Genomic DNA, 20,225 nt, shown 5'->3' with positions numbered 1-20,225 from the left:
TCCCGAGCTTTGTTTGGAGCATGTTGTTACGTTTTGCTTTTTACAGCTAATCCCGTCAGTCAAGCTTTGATGGTAGCATTGGCTTGGGTTTGTTAAAATCATCTGTTTTCACATCTCATCATGAAGAAACCTCTGCCCATCCATGTCAATGCCAAGATAGAAAGATGGAAAACAAAAGACATAAATACTGCAAATAGATCACTGAGTAGTGAGTGGTGTTCTGACCTCATGTTAAACCTAGAAACAAAAAAAGAAAATCAACAGAAAGGAACTGAAATCTGTGCCTCAGACAATGAAAAGTGAATAGGAACAGGATTCACACCAGCACAGTAATAAACTGTCTTGTATTTGATAAAAGAGAGTAGATAAAAATCAATTATCTGAGAAAAAGTGGTTGGTATAAACAATGAACTTTGCTGATTAAATAAATGATAAGCAAAGAATGCTTTATAGGCTTCTGGTTTGATCACGATTAAAGGTCTTGTCTTGTATTTCGCAGCTGGTCCCGTATCTGCAATCCAATCTCACAGGGTTTAAGCAACTTGAAATACTTAACTTCAGAAATGGGAGTGTGATCATGAATAGCAAGATAAGGTTTGCCAAGTCCGTGCCGTACAACCTCATGGAGGCCATGAATGGCGTTGTGGAGGATCTTCGTTCCATGGCGGCCCAGCAGCTGGACTTGGAAATAGACAGCTTCTCTCTTAACATTGAACCAGGTAAAAGAATCTGGCAAAGAGAATTATGGTAACTGCTTGGTTTGGTTTGGTTTGGTTTGGTTTGGTTTGGTTTGGTTTGGTTTTGAGCACATGGTTCATTGGTCAGGCCACCGACATGAAATTTAAATCACACTGTATAATATCCTTTTGGAAGTTCCAGATCACGTTTTCTGACAGAGCACTAAAACATGCAGGGTGAAGTTTCCCTACATCAAAAAGCAAACCACAAACTTGCTTCTGACTTCGCATTCTGAAAGCTTCAATTTCTTTTCAGAACAAAACTTTGGCTGTGCTTGAGAAATGTTTTTAAATGTAGCCCACAGCCACACTCATTTCCATTCTGCTAGGAGTCAAAAACACTTTCTTGTGATCAGCAACAACATGAGGTACCTACCCAGAAACCTGTCAGTCACAGTAAACCCACAGCGAAGCCTCTTTGTCGAGCAATTCAGGGATAAAGCAGCACCCAAGGAGAGCAAAACAATCTGATCACAGTTCAGACTTAGAGAAAGTCACTCTCTGTCACCAGTGAAAGAACGCTTCAATCATATATCCTAGGTCAGCTTCCAGGCGTAGCATAAGACAGAGTTAGGCACAGAGGGAGGCATTGAGAGGATTTTAAAGAAAAGGGGCTCAGCCCAGAGCTGCATAACAGAGAGCAAACATCTGCTCAGTGATAAAGCAGAGCTCTGGTACCACTGTAACCAGCTACATCCAAATCAGGGAACTGGTTTCACCCATGGTTTCTCACTTGCTTTCTGACTGGGGTATATTCTAACTGAAGGGGTAGTGTGTTTGTGTGTGTTTGTTTTTGTTTCTTAACTCTCTAGAGTGCAGAGGAAGAGGTTCCTTGTCTGCTGCCAGAGACTCTTCTTTGGAGCAGGTTCAAAGCCAAACCTAATTGGCGATGAATTAGTGAAGCGAATCCTTAACACCTTCTCTGCCTCTCTGTGAGCTAACAAAAAAGGCAGAGAGAAAAGGCCTACGGCAAAAACACAAACCAAAAGGCCCAGAAGAAAACATTTATCTTTGACAGATCAGAGTTTTGAACAACTTGAAGAAAATTGCCTCTATGCTTTAATAAACAGGATTGTTAAAAAGACAGAGCACCCACAGGCTAAACGCAGAGTAGGTTACTGCCATGCAGCTGAAGAGGCCCTCTGGCCCCCCTGAGAAGTCCTTCCAGTCCTCCTAAATGTGGTGGTCTACCGCCTCTTCCCCTAAACTACCAAGAGCTGAGAAGGAGCCAGGGGTCCTTCCCTGAGACTAATCTGTCCCATGGGTTGATAAAGAAAAGGAAGTATATGGGCAGAGCTTGGAAACAGGAGGGAAGTGACAGCCCAAGCCACTCCCTTCCTTCCTCTAGCAGGGACTCATCTGTCACCAAGTCAAGGCCAGGCAATGCCCCTTAAGTAGTCCCTTACAAAGAAGATGGGAAACTGGAGGTTAGTTACCATGTTTGCTCAGGGACATTGCTGATGCTGGAAAGATGCACAGCATAGCAATGCCCTTGGAGTCCACAGCCCTGAATGCAAATCCTGTGTGCTAACAACTGCAGGGAAGATCACAGCCAATGTGAGGACTGGTCCCAGCACAGTGCTGAATACCCTGCAGTCACATAATGCCAGTTACCAGTGCAACATTGTAGTAGTTAACTTGGTAGCTAATTGGTGACCTACATAGGAGATGAACAAGAATAATTTTTAAAATTTTTTTAAATAGCATATAAAGTTATTCCTGTGTAGGTTGGAACTGAAATTTTTTTCACTGATTTCCTCTGAGCAGTTCTGCTATGCAGTTTTTCCTCTAAGGAAACTTAGAAATGAGTTGATACTAAGATCAGTTTCAGTCCTTGCAGGAGCCCAACTTCTGCTGCTATCTAATATAAAAATGGCTCCAGGCAGCCCAGCATACGGTGGGATACATGGCCAATTTGTATGTTAGTGGAGGAATAATAAGTCAAGCCATATCATGCTGGCCAGCCTGGAGAATCACCTGCCTGCTTTCCAGAGCTGGCTCAACTCTGGCTGCCCAGCTGAGAAGCTTCTAGAGAAACCGGCATACGAAAGCCAGTGCAGCAGAGGATTCAAGTGAAATGTTTTGAATGAGTGGCTGACCACCCACAGTGTCCACAAGGGAAGTGCTTTGCAAGTGCATGTGGAGTGTTACACTAACCCTGACAGTAAGATCATAGTCTACATTCCGTTCCTTTCGAGTACCAGGACATAAGAAAACCTAAATTTTTAATGCATGAAAAGTTCATAAAATAATAAACAAATGAATGAATAAATGAAACAAGTCACCAAGAAATGGCTGTAGTGAGCCAATTAAAATGTGAGCAATATTTCAACCAAAAGCTCAAACAGAATCAGAAAGTAAAAAATGGTCATACAATTTTAAAAGCACATTCAAACTACTTGAATTCATCTTTATTAGTCAAAATGTGTAAATTCGATATCCCCCGAGGACTCCTGTTGACACTGTGTGTGTGAAGGTAAGAAGCCAAGCCGTGCTGTGTTTTCCTTCTGGTCAACCACGAGGGACAGGGGAAAGGTGGGAGCAGGCAGGGAAGGCACAGAGACAGGCACTGACCAATGGGCTTCCCTCCCACAACTGGGGATCCTGGTGTGGTTCCTTCACCAGGAGAAAGGCCAGATTCACTCATGTACCCAGAGGGTGGACAGGGAGCTGGTTATCGGGACCTGGACCATGCTTAATCCAAAACTGTAAGTGTCTTCCGCACCACACACTGTACATATGAAAGGCTCTGCCCAGAGGAACTGAGGAAAAGGGACCAGGGACATTTTAGGACTATACTGATGCCATTTGAAAATACTCTTAAGGACTATGTGCTGGACATTGTACATGTTCCTGTAGGCTCAGGAGAGTCAGAGGGGCAGTACTGAGTGTTCCATTAAATCTCAGCTTGCGGAGACCCAGGAATCTGAACAGGAGATAATAGGCCGCATTCTTGTCCACCTCTGAGGCAGCCTGTGACAGGGGTGACAGGGAGGATTGAGCTGGTGGCAGCAGCTACAAAGGGTCAAGGCTGTTCATCAGGACACAGGCAGCTTGGCCTTTGTCTGCGGGCTGGTGGCTGCGAATGTGCAGTGACCCCACAGCACTTGCTGCGTGCGACAGACTCACGAACACTCCAGTCCCTGTCGTTCATCCCCTCGGGTTCACTGGGGTGCTGCGGCCCAGCCAGAGGCAACACCAAAGCCCAGACTCACCACTCTGCTTCTGAACAATTAATGTTTAAATCCCATAAATCTGCAGAGTTTATAAAACTTCTTCTGAGCCAGGCGTGGTGACGCACACCTGTAATCCTTCAAGGCCAGTCTGTACTACATAAACTAGTTCAAGGCCAGACTGAACTGCAAAATGAGACCCTGTTTCCAAAAAAAACTTCAACATGAAATCTAAAATATTGCCTTTTCTTTTAAAAAGCCTGTACTGTTATAGTAAAATGTTTCAAGCATTCCTCTATGATTTCAGTCTGGGAAGATAAATATATAATTACTATTTTTTAATGCTGAGGATTGAATCTGCGGCTTTATGCATGTGAGTCACATGCTAAACCACCGAGCTGTATCCCCAACTCCCTATTTTGATTATAGAAGAAATAGGTGTTTAAATTTTAAAAGAAATGGAGGACAAATATGCAGAAGATTTTCAGTCCTTTACTACGTTTTTTCACCTAGCAGTATGACAGCTCTTTTGGTCCTACCCTTTCAGTGTTACTGGCTGCTCCAAATCTTCTCTTGGTGGTGTATTTGAGGAAAAGCTGTCACGGTGATTGACAAACCGATTAAAATGTCCTCGTTGTAAAACTAACCAGTACAACCAAGTGACCATGCTGCCTTACAGGTTCCTGGACTCCGGAAGAAAAGAATTACATTAGGTTCTGGAGAACAAGGACTCATTCATGTTCATGGCTCTTGGCTCTATTGCTGGCATGGTCCTTCTGGAGATGGGAGCTGGGATGTGGCACCGCCAACCTTCAGCAGGCAGTGAAAGAACCTGTAGGGGCACTGATAATCACAGTCTTGACAACCAGAAAGTCTTCTTGTCAAAGATAAGGAATTCCCCCTGATTTAAGTGTTGATCTTTTGACTACTCGCTTGAATCCAGTGTTGGAAATACTGTGCAAGGCACAATAGAAAAATACAATGTTTAAATTTAAAATGTATATATATTATTAGAGTAAAGGACACATTGCCACAATCCCCTCCAAATGTTCCCCTCATTTTTCGTGCACTCATCCCATCATTCTTGCCACTTTCTGAAGCAATTCCAACAGTCTTCTTTCGTGAATGTCTTTAGTTGACACTGAGGCTGGCTGCTTTGATGTCCTGAACTGATTTAAAACATTACCTTTCATGGTTTTTTTAACTTCTGGGAAGAGCCAGAGGTCACTTGGTGCCAGATTCCTTGAATAAAGTGGCTAAGGACTCACTGAATGTCTTAATGAGCTTGCCTTTCCACTCAATGCACTCAGCAGCAGCAGTCACCATATTTTTTATCACACCTTTTAAAACATTCATAAAAGAAGACTTCCAGAAATGATTCGGAGCTGGGCGTGGTGGCATACACCTATAAGTCCAGCACTTGGGAGATCACCATAAATTCAAGGCCAGCCTGCACTACACAATGAGACTCTGCCTAAGAAAAACAAAATAAGAAACTGCTTCAGCAAAGGGCAAGGATAATGGGTTAGGTGTGTTCAAAGCGAGGGGGAGGATTTTTTAATTTTTTTTAATTAGTAGTTGTCTGCAGTGCATAATGATTACGTTCACCGTAGAGAATTGCTACATGTGTATAATACATCTCAATTCTTTCTATGTCTCCCTTTCCGCCTCTTCCTCTCCCTTTTCTTTATCTCTTGGTGCCCTTAAATTTGCAAAAGAAGTACAATATTTTGAAAGGAATTGATAATAATAAGTCTTTTATTTCCAATAAGTCTTTTATTTTACATGTTGGCCAGATATCTTGACCACTCTTTGCTGTCAAGAAGAAATACCTAGATTTGACTGTTGGGGAGAATCTCCAGGCTCTATCCTTGAAAATAAAGAAGACATCCTACAATTTTAATCTTTTCCAGGACAAGGTGGACAAAACACTGCATAGCACAATTCACCTTTTTGCCCTCCCCTCACCACCTTCTTGGGGAAATAGGAGACACGAGTGAGGGTGTGCGAGGGCTTCCCTTGTCCAGAGTCCCTGTACGTCCCTTGGCCTCCAGAGTCACCTGCCCTCCTCACCTGTCTCCCTGACCTGTGCAAAAAATCACTCCCAAAATATGAAAACTATAGCTGTCATACAAATAGACAGTGAGGGCACGCCCAAGTATTATTTTAAAAATTAACCCATGAAACATTAGAGTAAAAATAGTATAAGGAAGACACAGAATCTGGGATCTTGTCTAGCCAGAGACCAAAAGGGAATAATGAAGAAGGACAGGAAACAGAAAGCAGGAAGCACAATCCTGGCATCTGAACAGTTTCCTGTGCTTCCTAGAGCTGTAAAATGTCTGAGTCGTAATCAGTAGTAAACAGTAAGTCAAACATAGTCACTGCCTTCCCCGCATCAGCGAATTTTTTCTTCAAGGGCCACGGAGTAAATATTTTAGACTTTGCAAGCCAAAAGGCAAAGTGAAGGCACAATACAAGTGCTTATATAACCGCTGAAAAGTGCGTAATCCTTTCTTTGGACTCTCAGGTTGTACAAAGGCAGACAGCTGATCAGAGCGGCCCAACAGAGCTCAGAGTTTTCTTGGTGCCACGTTAGCCTACTGATGTGCCTTGGAAGTTATCCTGGCAATGTTTTTCCCTATTTCCAAATGCTGGACAATTTTCCTAAACCATCAGTGAGGCCCCAGCTTCCTACTCCCTCTAGCCTTTATCTTTAACCATTACAGAAAAGCAGGCGAGTAAATGATAACGCACGCATGGCGTGGGTCTGCATTCATTCAGACACTCAGCGAACAATTATGGATTTTCTGCCAGGAGTCAGATACTGTTACAAGCACCAGGACCAAAGATGAATTGACTCTCTCCATCCACAGAAAGCTAACTGCCTAGCCAGAGAAGAAGAACAAACACAGAACACTGCAAAGTCTTCCACAGAATATCCACAGTAAAGCCGTGAAGTTCAGAGGACAGAGGTGCGGGGGTATCAGAGAAGGCTTTGCAGAGAGATGGTGTCGCTGAGTGGGGCCCTGGAGGACGCTGGCAGCAGCCAGGAGGAGAAGGGTGAGGAGGAGGAAAAACCCAGGCATCCCACCAACGCAGTGCTTTGGGCAGAGAGGAAGGAGGGAGAGAGTTCAGGCTAGAAAGAAGAGAGAGGAGGCTGAGCCGGTTCACACAGGGCCAGGTTGCTCTTTAAGTTTCCATCAAACCTGCCAAATCTCCATGTCCACCTTGGCGTCCTATCTGTCTTGCCCATGACTTGGGTCTTTTAAAGTTAGACTTTAAATTTTTTGCAAAACTCAAATAGTCTTTAAAGTAAATATTCAACAGTCCTTGAGGTGTTCTAAAAACGTTTAGTTCATCATTTGCAAAATACTACATTTTTGGAAAACACTAGTGCAAATGTATAAATCAGTTCAAAGAGTGGTATTAATGCTTTTTTCAAATTTTTAAATGCATCTGGGTGCTGACGTAGAGTTAGAGAGTGCCTTTGTGAATGTCACTCTTATTCAGAATATCTAATGCAAAATATTTAATTCAAAATATTTAATGCAAAACTAATGAGATCACTTAAGGATTTAAAAGACTCTAAAAATATTGAGGGGAGAAATCTATGCTAAGGCACAGATAACTTGGCCAACAGCCTATGAAGGAGGGGTACAGAGGCCAGGAAAGAAGCCGGGACGGAACTGCACATTGTAGAAACTTCAGCTGGAGCCAGAGAACAGGTTAACATAGCTCAGGGCTGTGAGATGCAACTGACTAGGGAAGTAGCCTGTCAGGGACAGAATGGGGAGACTGGAAGGCTGTGAAGAGAGAAGGGCCAAAGACAAGCGGTAACTTTAGAAGCTATGAATGCATGATGGATGGAGGAGACTAAAGAGAACAGTGCAGAGGTCATTGGAGCCATTTGCAAAGGGCAAAGCAGAGGCCAGACTGGGGTGAGCTTGGGGGAACTGAAGATCAACACCACTGTCCAGCTGTCCGCCTACCTCAGCCTTGGGAAAGCAGGCTCTAAAGTCAGGCTCTGCCCTTCTCAGAGCCAGCCGTGCCTCCAGGCCTGTGAGGAGGATCAGCCCGCGTGCAGATTCCCAGGGAGGCTTTTTAACAGTTTTACATCTCAGAAGGGCAGAACAGAAAATTGCAATTACCAGTTTTCTAAACTAAGGAAGGGAAAGTCAGGAGACTTGGGTCAGAAACAAGGCTGCCTAACCAGTCCTGAGGATGAGAAGTATTTCCTGTCTCCGCCCCATTTTACTGTGCTTACTGGCAATGCCCACATCCACTTACGTGATTCGCCTCGCAAAATCTGGATCAAATTCCAATCAACCCTTTTCTTCTCATCTAATGTCAGCGTAGGAGAGCAGTTTGTAGTAGGAATGTAGTAGCATTAGGAAAGGTCCCCAGCACCACCAGAAAAGGCAGCGGAGGAGGAGGAGATGTTGAAAACGCTCCTGGAGTTCTGGGGCTCTTCACTCCACATCGAGGCCAACTCCTGGATCCGAGGGACCATCTAAATGAGGGTCAGCAGCCAGCTGGGCCAGACAACTCCTGCAGAGAAACAGCCTCGTAGGAAAAGGCCCCCGGTGTTATTAATGCAGTAGGTTTGCCACTCACCTTTTGAAAACTCTGAATAAATGAATTTGTGATGTAAAACTCTAAACCAATGTTAAAACTTTCTGTGATCTATCAACTGGAAAAATTGCATAAATCACGGCTTATTCGGTATTCCGCCAGCATTCCCAGCAACCAGCATCGTCTTTCATTTAGGCTGCGATGCAAATTCTTCAGAAACACACAGAGCTTTTATACCAGGGAGTTGTGCAAGCTGAAGATCTCAGAAATGTAAAGCCACATATAACTCATTCTCACCTTGACTTCCTAAGAGGCCGCCTCCGAAATGGGCCGATGTCACAGCTCTGAATGGTAAACGCTGGGATTCATTACTGTCTGACACACAGATGCTGCTGCAAAATGTGCATCAGCAAACTCATTTTCCCTGGAAAATGGATGATCAGCCTCCCTGTCAGTCGCCAGCTCTCAGAGGCAGTCGATGTCACTCATCACAGTAAAGATGACAAAAAATACCTGTTACTATGCACTGTTGACATCTTCTATCTCAATAAGTGGTAATACCACAAAGTAGGTATAACCTCCTTCCCTCTTATACAACCGGAGAAACTGTGTTTCAGAGAGGTGTAAAGTATTTGCTTTTTAATGATCACACAGTCATCCAGTATGGAGCTGGAATTCAGATCCCGGAATGCTTTCCTCCTCCTCTGAGGCTGCCAGGGCCTCTGCACAGAAAGGAACCTCACAACTCCTCCTACTGGGTGTTCAGCGGCTGTTTAATCTACTTAGAAAAAGCAACAATACATTTTAATTAATCCAAAATGAATTCTGTTACTTTCTATACTTCATCAAATGAAATCTCTTATAATATTTTGTTATAACCCTCCCTAAAGTGAAAAAAAGAAGGAAAAAAGAAAAATTTTTGCTCTTATGAATGAGTCTCAAACTTCCAAACGGCCCTTTCTAGTCTGTGAGGAACCATCTCTTTCCAGCCAGGTCAGTCACAGGAATGCTCTTTCCAGGCACTTCTCCCTGGACTCTCCCTGTTGACCTCCTGTTTCCCCGGCCATTTCCTGGCCTTTGCCTCCCGAAGTCACCACTAGGGAGTCTCTGCTCAACTCCTGCTGCACTGCCAGGGACATTTCTCTCCTCTCCAGTTTCAACCTGGGCCTTCATCCCACATCCAAACACCCCGCAGAGCTTCCTTCTGATGCTCCTGGAGTCCTTCTTCAACCCCTGCCATTAAGATTCTCCCTTTCCGGGTTGCCACCAACAAGGCCAAGCCCAGTATCCTGGGACTGAGAAGAGGCAGCCAGGAGTCCAGGACCAGTGACCTCCAGGACCAACCTCTCAGATGTGGCAACCCCAAGGGGACCTGGCACACAGGAGGTGCCCACTCCAGAAACCTCCATGCAACAGCAGTGTCCCTGAACCCTCGGCAGCCACTGCTGAGGTCACCCTGAACTCAGAGCCTCTGATGGGTCTCCTACTCATGAGGAGGGCGGTAGGCCACGAGCTCCATCATCCCAAGGTGTCTTCAAAGGGCAGTGGTCTCTGAGTCTGCTGTGGGGCTCCCACTCACTCCTCACCTCAAGAGTCCCTTGGTGTCGCCTGGAATACCACCAGCATGGGTAAAAAATCACATGGCCTACTAGATAACAATCCTTGGTCACCTACAAAAACAGTGTCAGAAATATCTGTATGTATGTGATGGCAAATATTAATGAAGACACATATTTAAAAGAGTTCAGCACCATGCTGAACATGTCATAGTGCCTAATGAATGTGTACTTCCTGCTCACAGGAGTAATTGCTTTCTGATCCTGGCACAGCTGGAAGTCCAGGGGCATAGCCCCCAGGACACTTAGGGACAAGGCCTGAGTGTTCTGACTGCAGCAAGAGTCCATCTGGGTCATTAAGCAGAAGGCCAGGTCATCTGGGTGCCAAGATGGACCTGGACCTGTCCCACCTGCTGCCACGAGCCCCTGACACACACCTGACTCGTGAAGGCCAGGAGCATGGGGTTGTCCTACTTCCGGAAAAGCTACCCACGTTGGCTACGGATTAAAAAAAAAAATTCAGTCACCTTGCTGATGAACAATCCTGGGAAGCCCAGAAGATGACCCAAACCATAGCAGGTGTTGCTGAGCTTGTTACCGGCTCCTGGAGAAAGCCCATTATGCTGCAAACATAAAAACAGTCTACTTACAAGGGATTTACATGCATCCAGGGAGCTAAGGCAGTTATAGACCAATCCGTCTGTAAACTTACCGTGGGGATTTATTTCACTCCCTTGGCTCTATGACTAGAAAATGTTTTCTCTGAAAAATAGCATCTGATTGTTTTTTCCATCCTAGTCTACTGCTGATTTCAAGTCTCTTGTCCTTCCTTTTTTCAAGCTATAACACTCTTCAGACAGAGCGGTTTCAGTTGTTGCTACATAATGTATAGATTATGTTTATCATTGACCAAATCTAGAACAAACACTGCTAGGAAGTTTGGGATAATTTGTTTTGTACAAATGTCCAAGGATGTGCAAAGGAAGAGACAGAGGGTTGTATGGCCAACCTATGAAAGGATGCATGGTCCTAAGGAGCTGTAACCGGGGGTGAAGCAAAAAAAGGATGTGATGACCACACAGGGATGCCTGTTTACTCCGTTCACCAGAGAGCCAATCTTTCCTTTTCTATTTTATTTATGGCTCTTTCTCCGTAGAGTCAGCCCCATAGTCAGCCTTTGCCTAAAACCTAGTGCTGTAGACCCCAAAGAGGGTCATCAAAATATCTAGGGGGAAATAGTGGAACAATCTGAGCTGCTTCACAAGTAGTTGCTGGAACCGAGGTTTCTCCTGAGCCTGAAGAACTGCAGAGGCCTTCCTCAGCAGTCACAGCAGTGGTCCAACAGCGCCCTCTTGGGGCTGTTTGCGCCCTCACTCTTCTCACGGTCCAGAGTGGGAGAACTGAGTCTGTTGGAGGACTGGAGCACAGACCAGCAAGATCTTCCACACACGGCCTAGCTAAGCTCGTGGATGTGACGGTAAAATGGAAACATTTGTGTTCACAGGGCAACTTTTGGTTTTGGTTACTTGCTCTTTTCTGTTCAAAGGAAGAACCCATGCATGCAGTTTTCCAGGTTGAATATGTTTCTCTATTGCAGAGGCAAATGGAGCTTCTGACTATTTTTCTGCTGGCCTCTGTTTTCTGGAATACGGCTCTGAGTGTAAAGCTGTTGATGCTTTTTATTTACTAAAGCGGCCCGGGGTGTGAAATCACCTGGGTTGTCAGTGTAAACCTGAGTTCTTCCTGAGCGGTGGCCCTGACTCCTAACACAGCCAGCGTTAGGCACCAGGAGGCAGGGCAGGTGGTTCATAGTATCCATCCCCAAAGCTGCAGAGAAATGCAACTTCACGAAGCCACTTTAGCAGCAGGCCTCACTGATGCATGGTGAGGCACATTTTCAAGGACCTACTCTTGCCCAACCCTTGAGCTAGTCATACTGATCTCCTCATTTTGTTGGAGACACCACTTGATTCTCCCCCACACCCCATCCAGAGGTTCCAGGTCTGTAAATTTGGTCAGTGGCTATTTTTTGCTGGAAGATTCACAATCCATTGCAACAGATGTGAGCTTGTTAATAACCCTCAGAAGTGTAAAGGTAAAAAGAGAGGGGGGTGGGACAATTGGGGAGGAGCAGAGAAAGATAAGTCTATTACATTTATGTCATATGACATATTTTTCCTCATTTTCTTATATCTATTTATTTTGAGATGGAGGGGTCTCACCATGTTATACTAGTCTTGAGTTCCTGAGGACAAGTGGTCTTTCTGAGTAGCTGGGACTACAGGTGCATGTCTCTGCTCCTTTACTTTTATTTTTGATTGACACATAATAATGGTATCTATATATGAAGTTACAATATGATGTTGCGATCCATGTGTAAGCCTGCCCATCTCTTACAGATGACCCCGCAGGTCTGTGCAGATCCATTGTGTAATGATCAAGTCAGGATATCTAATATGTCCATAACCACAAACATTGTTATGAGAATGTTCAAAATTTTCCAGCTATTTTAAAATAAATAATGCATTATTGTTAATTACAGTCACCCTAAGGTGTGACAGAACACAAAGAATTTACACCGCCCCAGCTGTCACTTTGTACCTTCAGACCAACCTGTCTCCATCCCACCCTCCTCCCCTCTCCTCTCTCCAGCATAGAACAACTACATTCTACTCTCAGCATCAGTGAGATCAACTGTTTTACATTCCACAGGGAAGTGACATTGTGCCTGATTTATTTCACTTGCCATGATGTCCCTCAGGCTCATCCAGGTTTTTATGGTTGAGTAGTATTGCATTTTGTACAGACGTACCACAATTTCCTTCTCCATTCATCCAGAAGTGGACACTTATCCTGGCTATTACGATAGTGGTATAGTGAATATATTAGTAGGGCAAATATTTCTTCAGAATCCTGATTTCATTTCCTTTGGATATACACCCCGTAGTGAGATTGTTGGATCATCTGGTAGCCTATTTTTAAAATTCTGAGGAAGCTCCATACCGTTTTCCATTATGATTGTACTAATTTACATTCTCAACAGTCACACAGCATTATTTAGAACTTATTTAGCTATCAAAGCTCTTTTTAGATAAAAGTTATTAAATTCTGCTGAGTTAGACTTTTGCAAATGTTCCCACTTGGGAAATACTGGGCCAGATGATCTTTGAAATCATTCTAATTCTAAATATCCTAAATCCTGTTTATATATCTTCTAAAGCACAAGTCTGACCATATTTTTTCCTTGCTCACAAATCCTCTGAGGTTCCCACCTGTCTATAAAGTCCAATTTCTGGGGGGCATTAGAGATGGCAGTGAGGAAGGGCAAAGAAAAAAAAGTCCAAATTTCTTAGCATTCCAAAAAGTCCTAAAGCCCCTCTCTGGGCTCAGCTTCTTTCCTTCCCATTCACAGGTTCCTGTTCCCTTCTAATTCTGTTCCCACTGCTGTCTCTTCAGGTTTCAAGTCTTTCTCTCTGTGCTGCTGCCTTCAGTGGAAAGACCTTCCCCAGTGTCTGTGTGTACAGACACAATCCACTTCATGCACTGTGTTCGAAGCTGCTGCCTCCAGGATCAATGCCCTCTATATTTAGAACTCTTAGGCTAGACTTAGTATTGGGCTCCTTGTGAAGAATTAATTCTATACATGACTCAGTTTCCTTAGAATCCTTAGAAGGATGGTTTTACTCGCCCCCAATAGATGCCAATTAAAAGAATAGTGTGAAGGGCAAATGGTTGATGTAATGAAACCAGAAAGCTTTTCAGGGTAGAAGAACAGTGAAAAGAAGACCTGTGAGGGTCTCTGCCCATTTGCTTCTCTGCTGAGAGGTTTGTGAGCCAGCACAAGAGAAAGAAGGGAGATGGAAGGAGTCACCAGCCTCCCAGAGCTGAACGTTTTAATTTATAAGCTGCCTCTTGTAACAAAGCTTCTAGATGATTCTGATGCATCTTGAACTCTGTACCTAATTATAGTTGGGACTAATCGTATTAGCATGTGTCTATAATTTCATCCTTCACAGACAAAATTGCAGTCAGCGCTCTTTTCACCCCCTTCTGTTATCACCACTGTATGACTCACTCCAAAATGGGGTGATGGCAAATACCTTTGTCTCTTGCCTTTAACTGCCATCAGCCTCCCACAGGTTCCTCAAAGCCTGCCCATCTCTTACAGATGACCCCGCAGGTCTGTGCAGATCCATAGCTTGCAGCCAATTTTCCCAGTGCGTGGAGAATGATCAGACTGAGGATGCCAAGTGTCACTGTGGACCAGAATTCCAGCACCAAAGGGGTGTGCAGGACTTGGACCCCAGCCTCTGTGCCCCCGTGGAGGGGTGCAGGGCTGTCCAGGGACAAGGAACTCCATGCAGGTAGGTCAAGCACACTAATGTCACTCACTGCTTAACCATTTCCAAGAAAGGCGTCTAGTATGAGAACAAAAATCCTCTAACTCAGGCTCCCAGCTGCCCTAAGCATCGAAGTTGGCCACAGAGGAGATGTGAAGACCTGCACTTCTCCGCAGGCCAGTGGGGCAGGCCACACTCAGGGAAGGAAAGAGGACAAATGTCCTGTGTCATTCATCACACTAACTGCTATGAACTTTTGATATCCATATTTATTATCAAATTGGTTTACATAGAATTTTCTAAAGTAAAATAGAATCAAACTGAGTTGTTTTGTAATCAGCTTCTTTTTTAACCTAGAATGTTTCCTCTTGTTATTCAACATTTTCTGTACCATCATTTTTAATCCTTAAGAGTACTCCATTCCCCTCCCATGAACCCAGGCCCTTCACACTGAGCTACATCCCCAGCCCTTTTCAATTTTTTTTAATAGGATCTCTCTAAAGCTTCCAGAGTGCTGAGATAACAAGTATAGACTACCAGGCCTGGTTTAGGAGTCTGAGCTCTAGAAGTCTTATGATGTGTTTAGTCAGAACTTTGTTCCCCAACAGAAGCTTTTTGGAAGAAGAGAAAGAAGTGGGATGCAATAGCCTTTCTCAGCACAAAGCGGACCTCAGTGAGTAGTAGGTAGCCTTAGGTCAAGAAGCCAGCACAACAGCACCCACATCTTCTCATGTCCTGTGACCAAAATAAGGGCTGCCCATGGACAGACTGCGCCCTCAGAGGGCTTCTCTGCCCATCCCTGGCCACCTTGGAGCATGCAGCCCACTTTGCCAGTCTCTGTCCCCAACCAGCATCTGAGCACTTCTGCTCACTGCCTTGAGCAACAGCATGCACAGGTCAGCCGGGGGCCTTTTCCTTGCCTCTTGCTCACCCTGGTAGCCACAATGCCTAATTCCCTCCCACAGGGACTCAAATGGAATCACAGGAATTTGGCCTCTTCCTTGACAAAGCATGCCCTGTTCCTCCAAAGCCTTCGTTTCTTCAAAACAATCACCTGATCAGGGTCAAGAAGCAAGATTCCAAAGCCAGACTATGGTTAAAATTTCTGCTTAGCAATTTAACAATCAAGTACCCTTGGGCAAATTAACCTCTCTGAGCCACAATTTCCTCATCCCATAACCAAAATTAATAATACCCATCTGTTGTGTTACTGCAAGCGGTGTATGAAGTGATGCTTATCAAGCATTTTTACAAAGATTAGGAAGCCCAGAGGATGCACTCAGGGAAGGGGAAATGATGCTGCTTCTGTGAATTTTCCCCGAGTGAGTCACAGCGCAAACCCTCTTATGGAGTGTGGCATTCTGCTTCCAAGATTCCTCTGGAAATTAAATGTACAGAAGAAATATCTTGAAGTAAAATGGTGAGGCGTTTCTGGGTAAGATAGCAAAACATATAAAATAGTATTTAGGACTAACATCAGAACAGCACGTAACTGAAGACCACATTCTCTGAAGCACTATAAACTTGCCTTCACGTTTGTCGTTTGACCTTAAACGTGAAGAGCTAGAAGGATACTGAGCATAAATACCTTACTAAGAAGTCGAGGCCGCTTCTCCAGAGCAATTCCAGCTGGCTCAGTTGTCATTCTGCTGCAGAGTCAGGGCCATTCACTGTGTTTTCACTCTGGTTTCCCCCCTTTTCCTTCATGTAATATTCATGACTAGACTCCATACATTTTTTTTTTGTCTCCCTCACTTTCAGATGTTCTATGTCCACCAGTAGATTGATCTCCAAAGAATAAGCAGAATTTGCATGTTCGAAGGTTCTTTGTTTTTGACATGAATTTGACTTACATTAATCACAATTATTATTAAATGGATATGGAAAATGCAAATCTAGACCAAGCAGAGTTATGACTTTTCCTCTTTAAATAAAAATTTTCCTTGTCTTTAATGTGACCCCCAGCATTATTTGTACTAATGGAAACTATTTACAAATATGGGGGTCAACTTACATAAATGATGATACGTGGTGACGTTTATGAGGTTGTTTTAGTAACACTGTAACAGGGCAGTCACATGACTCCCCACATGGTAGAACTTAAGCGTTGCAGGGGAGGTCACCATTCCTTCTAGCCAGCATTCCTGCCTTCCTTTGGGGAACATTCTCCACCACACACTAGGGAAACAGGAGGAGGAAAGAAGGGGTGGGGTTTTGTAAAGATCAATTCATTTTAAACAGACACCAGGGCCTTTGGAGAGTTTCTAGGGTGGTGTTCTCCTCACTTGTAACCTCTTGGTTCTGATCCCAGGCACCTACTAGTCCCCCTGGTAGTCTTCAAGTTTTCATATTACTCAACCAGAGCAAGCAGGAACCCAAAGCACTGCCTCTGGGGAGAACAAGGCACTTGTTCTACACCCCTTCCCAGATATCCCCAGTCCCCACCTGGCCTGCTTTCCGCCAAGCACTGGGACGGGGGAAGGGTTCTCCCTTTTCCCCTTTTCCCTGAAATGACACTAGAAGCACGGTCATGAGAAATAAAACACGCTATCAATAAGAGAATATATATACAGGAAGGTATCCCCAAATACTCTCCTGACATGAGGAAAAATGCAAAATGTGTATGTACCATCACAGAAATTATATATGTACATACAGAATTAGATACACACTTTTAAAATAAGGTTCATTTTTTAATTTTGTAAATGAAATGTTTTCAGCAACAATTCAGAGGTTGACTGGATAAACTCCACTCATCACAAGATGGATTTGCCCTCTCATCTTTCCCGTGAGTCTCTTTCAATCCTTCTGAGACCACTGCCCAAGAAAACTCAGGCAGCAAAAGGAAAGCAGAAGCTCAGGTGCAGAAAGCAGATTCCAACTTCAACTCGTGGAAGACACATGCAAACTATCCCATTCTCACTTAGCCCGATTTTAAAAATAAAGCAGTAGAAAGCTGCAGTCACTATTATTACGAAGAGGTCAGGAATTACCCTTCAACGATATGTAAGAAGAGCCTGTCTCAAATCAGCCTCTACCTCTGGGGATTATGTTTTTGTTTTCTTTTATAGGTCACCAGATCACTCTAAAAATCAAGTACATGAAACAAATGATAAAAAATTCTACCATCTGCAAAATAAGGTAAAACCCTAACTTCTTTTCTAAGTATTTTTGTTTTGGTCTTGGTCTTTTGAGACAGTGCTTCTCCACCTGCTGTGTTGCCCAGGATAGTCTTAAACTGGTGTAATCCCGCCTCAGCCTCTAACATGATAGATTACAGGCAAGTACCACCACACTCAGAATCTTTACATTTTGGTATCAGTTACTAAATTTGAGTTCTGAAATAAATTTAAAACTTTTCTGAGTCTTTTAAGTAAAAATACGGCACTTTTATTTGGTAGACTTTAGTGTTAGAATTTAGTGTTATAAAAAAGAAATAATTATTTCTTCCTGCAAAGAAAGAGACAAAAGACTCATTAACAGAAATAACCACATAAAATAATAAAACAACAATCTAAGTATAACATTCCCAGTCTTTTCTTGTAAAAATATGCATGTGGGTAATCAAATGTCTCAACAAAGTTGAAATTTTCACAGTAACAAAAATATTCCTACAGCATTGAATAATTTCATAGAAACTATTCAATTTCTTAATAATGAAAAATATGTGTAAGAAACATGATTTTTGAAAAATATGTGTAAGAAACATGATTTTTGAACAATGAGCAACTTCAAAAGTTCCCAAATTTGTACTTCAGGTAATGTTTTTATGTACTAGATGTCTCACACTTACCCATTTCGTCAATTTACTTTCCTAAGACAAATTTTATCTTAGGGTAATACCTTGTATACTACCAGATTATATATAACCTACATAAAGCTTTAGGGCTTTTAAAATAACCTTCTGGAAAAACACTGGACATTTTTAGCCTAAAACTACCTATTTTCAAAACCGATATGGATCTCTGAAGTTCACAATGTTTGCTCTGAGATCTGCAGTGCTAGATGACAACACAGCCTGAGCCTGTACCTGAGAAGGCTGCCAGGGTCAACACATAGCCAAGCACACCAAATGTGACCACAATTGCATGGATCAACTGCACAACGGAATAACACACACCTTTTTAACTTCCTGGAGCTAAGACAATTAGAAAAACATAAAAAGTTTAGACTAGGACTAATGATGTTAGGATTCCAGTATTAACATGTTCAGGTGACAGTAAATATCAAACATATCCTGAAATAACAGTACCAGGTGGAGTTAAAGACAACGTTTCATGGGCCAAGGATTTCGCTCAGCAGTGTAAGCGCCTGCCTGGCAGTGCGAGGTCGTAAGTTTGATCGCTGGTACCAAATAAAGAAAGTTTGCAGCTAACGAAGGGAATGATTGACAGCAGGAAGTAAACTTGAGGAACAAACTACATACATATTGAAGGCAGTAATGACAGAGGTTAAGTACCAGTGCTGATTATCCCAGCTGGGCTACTGTGTTGAGCAAAAGTCACGAGGATTTACGTGTACCTGAAGGAAGCACGTTATCGTAACAGGTAAATGATGCTGCAACAGTTGGACGGGAAAATTTTTTGCCATCCTTGCTCCAAGAGATTAATCAGTCCAAGAATCTAAACAGGTGTAAAAAAAATGCTAGGATACATTCCGAGTAGATAAAGAACATTTGAAGGTCAGCTCCAATCTTGCAAGAAAATCTGTTAAACAGCAAGCATACCCTCATACCACTAGAGAATCAAAAGTAGAATGAGCCATGATTTTACTGTGGGTGGCTTTTCTTAAATTCTTATACTACTTCTCTTCCAGATCATCAAAAGAAATTCTGAATCACTGACTGCAGGAGTTGAAGAATTTAACCAACGAGATGACTGGGAAGAAAATTAACCACCAAAAATACACAAATTATTACTTAAGCTATCTCAAAATAGATGATTCACTTTTCCAAGGAAAACTATATCATGTATCAGCATGCTGCAAACAGGCAGGCACAGTCACAGTGACTGGAATCTGGGCAGAGCCAACACGGAACAAGCACCCACCAGTTTTCAAGTATGCAAGCCATGTACTTGACAATTAGTAAATCCTGAAGAAAAAGGCACTTTCTACCAAAACCCAGAATACCATCAGTGAAACATATTTTGATTATTGTTGGAAGATGACTAAGGTGACAGTAAACCATGTTTTCCTCTAGATCACTTTAAAATGTTACTCAAACATCATGTGCAACCAAATGTAACTTACTGCTGTGGGAGGTGAACAATACATCAGGAGCAAGCTCTTAATAGAATATTTTAATGCTGCCAGAATACAATACCAAATAGTAAATGCTAAGAGCAACATTTAGTAGCAGCTACCAAAATAAAAATATAATATTCTCTAATGGTGGAAATGATCTCTTGGGGAGGGGCATTCCTCCCTGGAGGAAGAGGACAGACATTCTTGTCTCACATACGCATAGCTTTCGTCTATCATCATCAGCCCAGTCCTCTCCCAAAGTGAAGATCTAGAACACGGAATAGACTTCAAATTGGACTACAGTGACAAGGTGTCACAACAAAAAGGGGCTATATCTGCCCACTGCCACATCCTAGTAACTTCTCAGATAAACTTGCTAGAAGCATGACAGGTTAGGAAAAGCACAGGAACATACTGCGGCCAGGGTAAGGTGTCTGCCAACACCACGACAGGCTGAACATCCTGTATTAAGTCCTGGCCTGACAGGTGTGGAGAATGTGGATTTGATAGAGAAAAAAAAAGTTGGTAACCATGATATCCTCTGTGGAGGGACACTGTGATGGAGTGCCCCTTCCTCTCTGGCCCAATCCCAGAAGCTCA

General features: G+C 43.3%; 1 protein-coding gene and 1 long non-coding RNA gene across 3 annotated transcripts in view; one reads left to right on the top strand and one right to left on the bottom strand.

Moving 5' to 3' along the window:
• The window catches only part of LOC134470760 (uncharacterized), a 39,228-nt gene extending 30,005 nt beyond the window's left edge, over nt 1-9,223 (bottom strand). The window contains exons 1-2 of the long non-coding RNA XR_010039919.1: nt 8,783-9,223; nt 8,201-8,461 (exon numbers count right to left, since the gene is read on the bottom strand). This is a non-coding gene — a long non-coding RNA (uncharacterized LOC134470760). The remainder of the gene's footprint in view (nt 1-8,200; nt 8,462-8,782) is intronic.
• Impg1 (interphotoreceptor matrix proteoglycan 1) overlaps nt 1-19,770 on the top strand; it is a 137,470-nt gene extending 117,700 nt beyond the window's left edge. Inside the window, exons 14-17 of one of the 2 annotated variants that reach the window (XM_063226925.1) lie at nt 500-719; nt 14,210-14,405; nt 17,453-17,522; nt 19,197-19,770. In XM_063226925.1, coding sequence (XP_063082995.1) covers nt 500-719; nt 14,210-14,405; nt 17,453-17,522; nt 19,197-19,274 — 564 coding nt within the window. In that variant the 3' untranslated portion in view covers nt 19,275-19,770. Of the gene's footprint in view, nt 1-499; nt 720-12,440; nt 12,516-14,209; nt 14,406-17,452; nt 17,523-19,196 lie in introns of those variants that run through there. The other variant, XM_063226926.1, reaches the window with a different exon arrangement.
• Nucleotides 19,771-20,225: the final 455 nt, after the last annotated feature.

The sequence above is a fragment of the Cavia porcellus genome, unplaced genomic scaffold (genome assembly GCF_034190915.1).
Source record: "Cavia porcellus strain 051 isolate PalLab524CR breed Dunkin Hartley unplaced genomic scaffold, mCavPor4.1 scaffold_16, whole genome shotgun sequence".
Taxonomy (NCBI): Eukaryota; Metazoa; Chordata; class Mammalia; order Rodentia; family Caviidae; genus Cavia; species Cavia porcellus.
The sequence above is the reverse complement of the archived record's forward strand: the minus strand, read 5'-3'. Positions and strand labels throughout refer to the sequence as shown.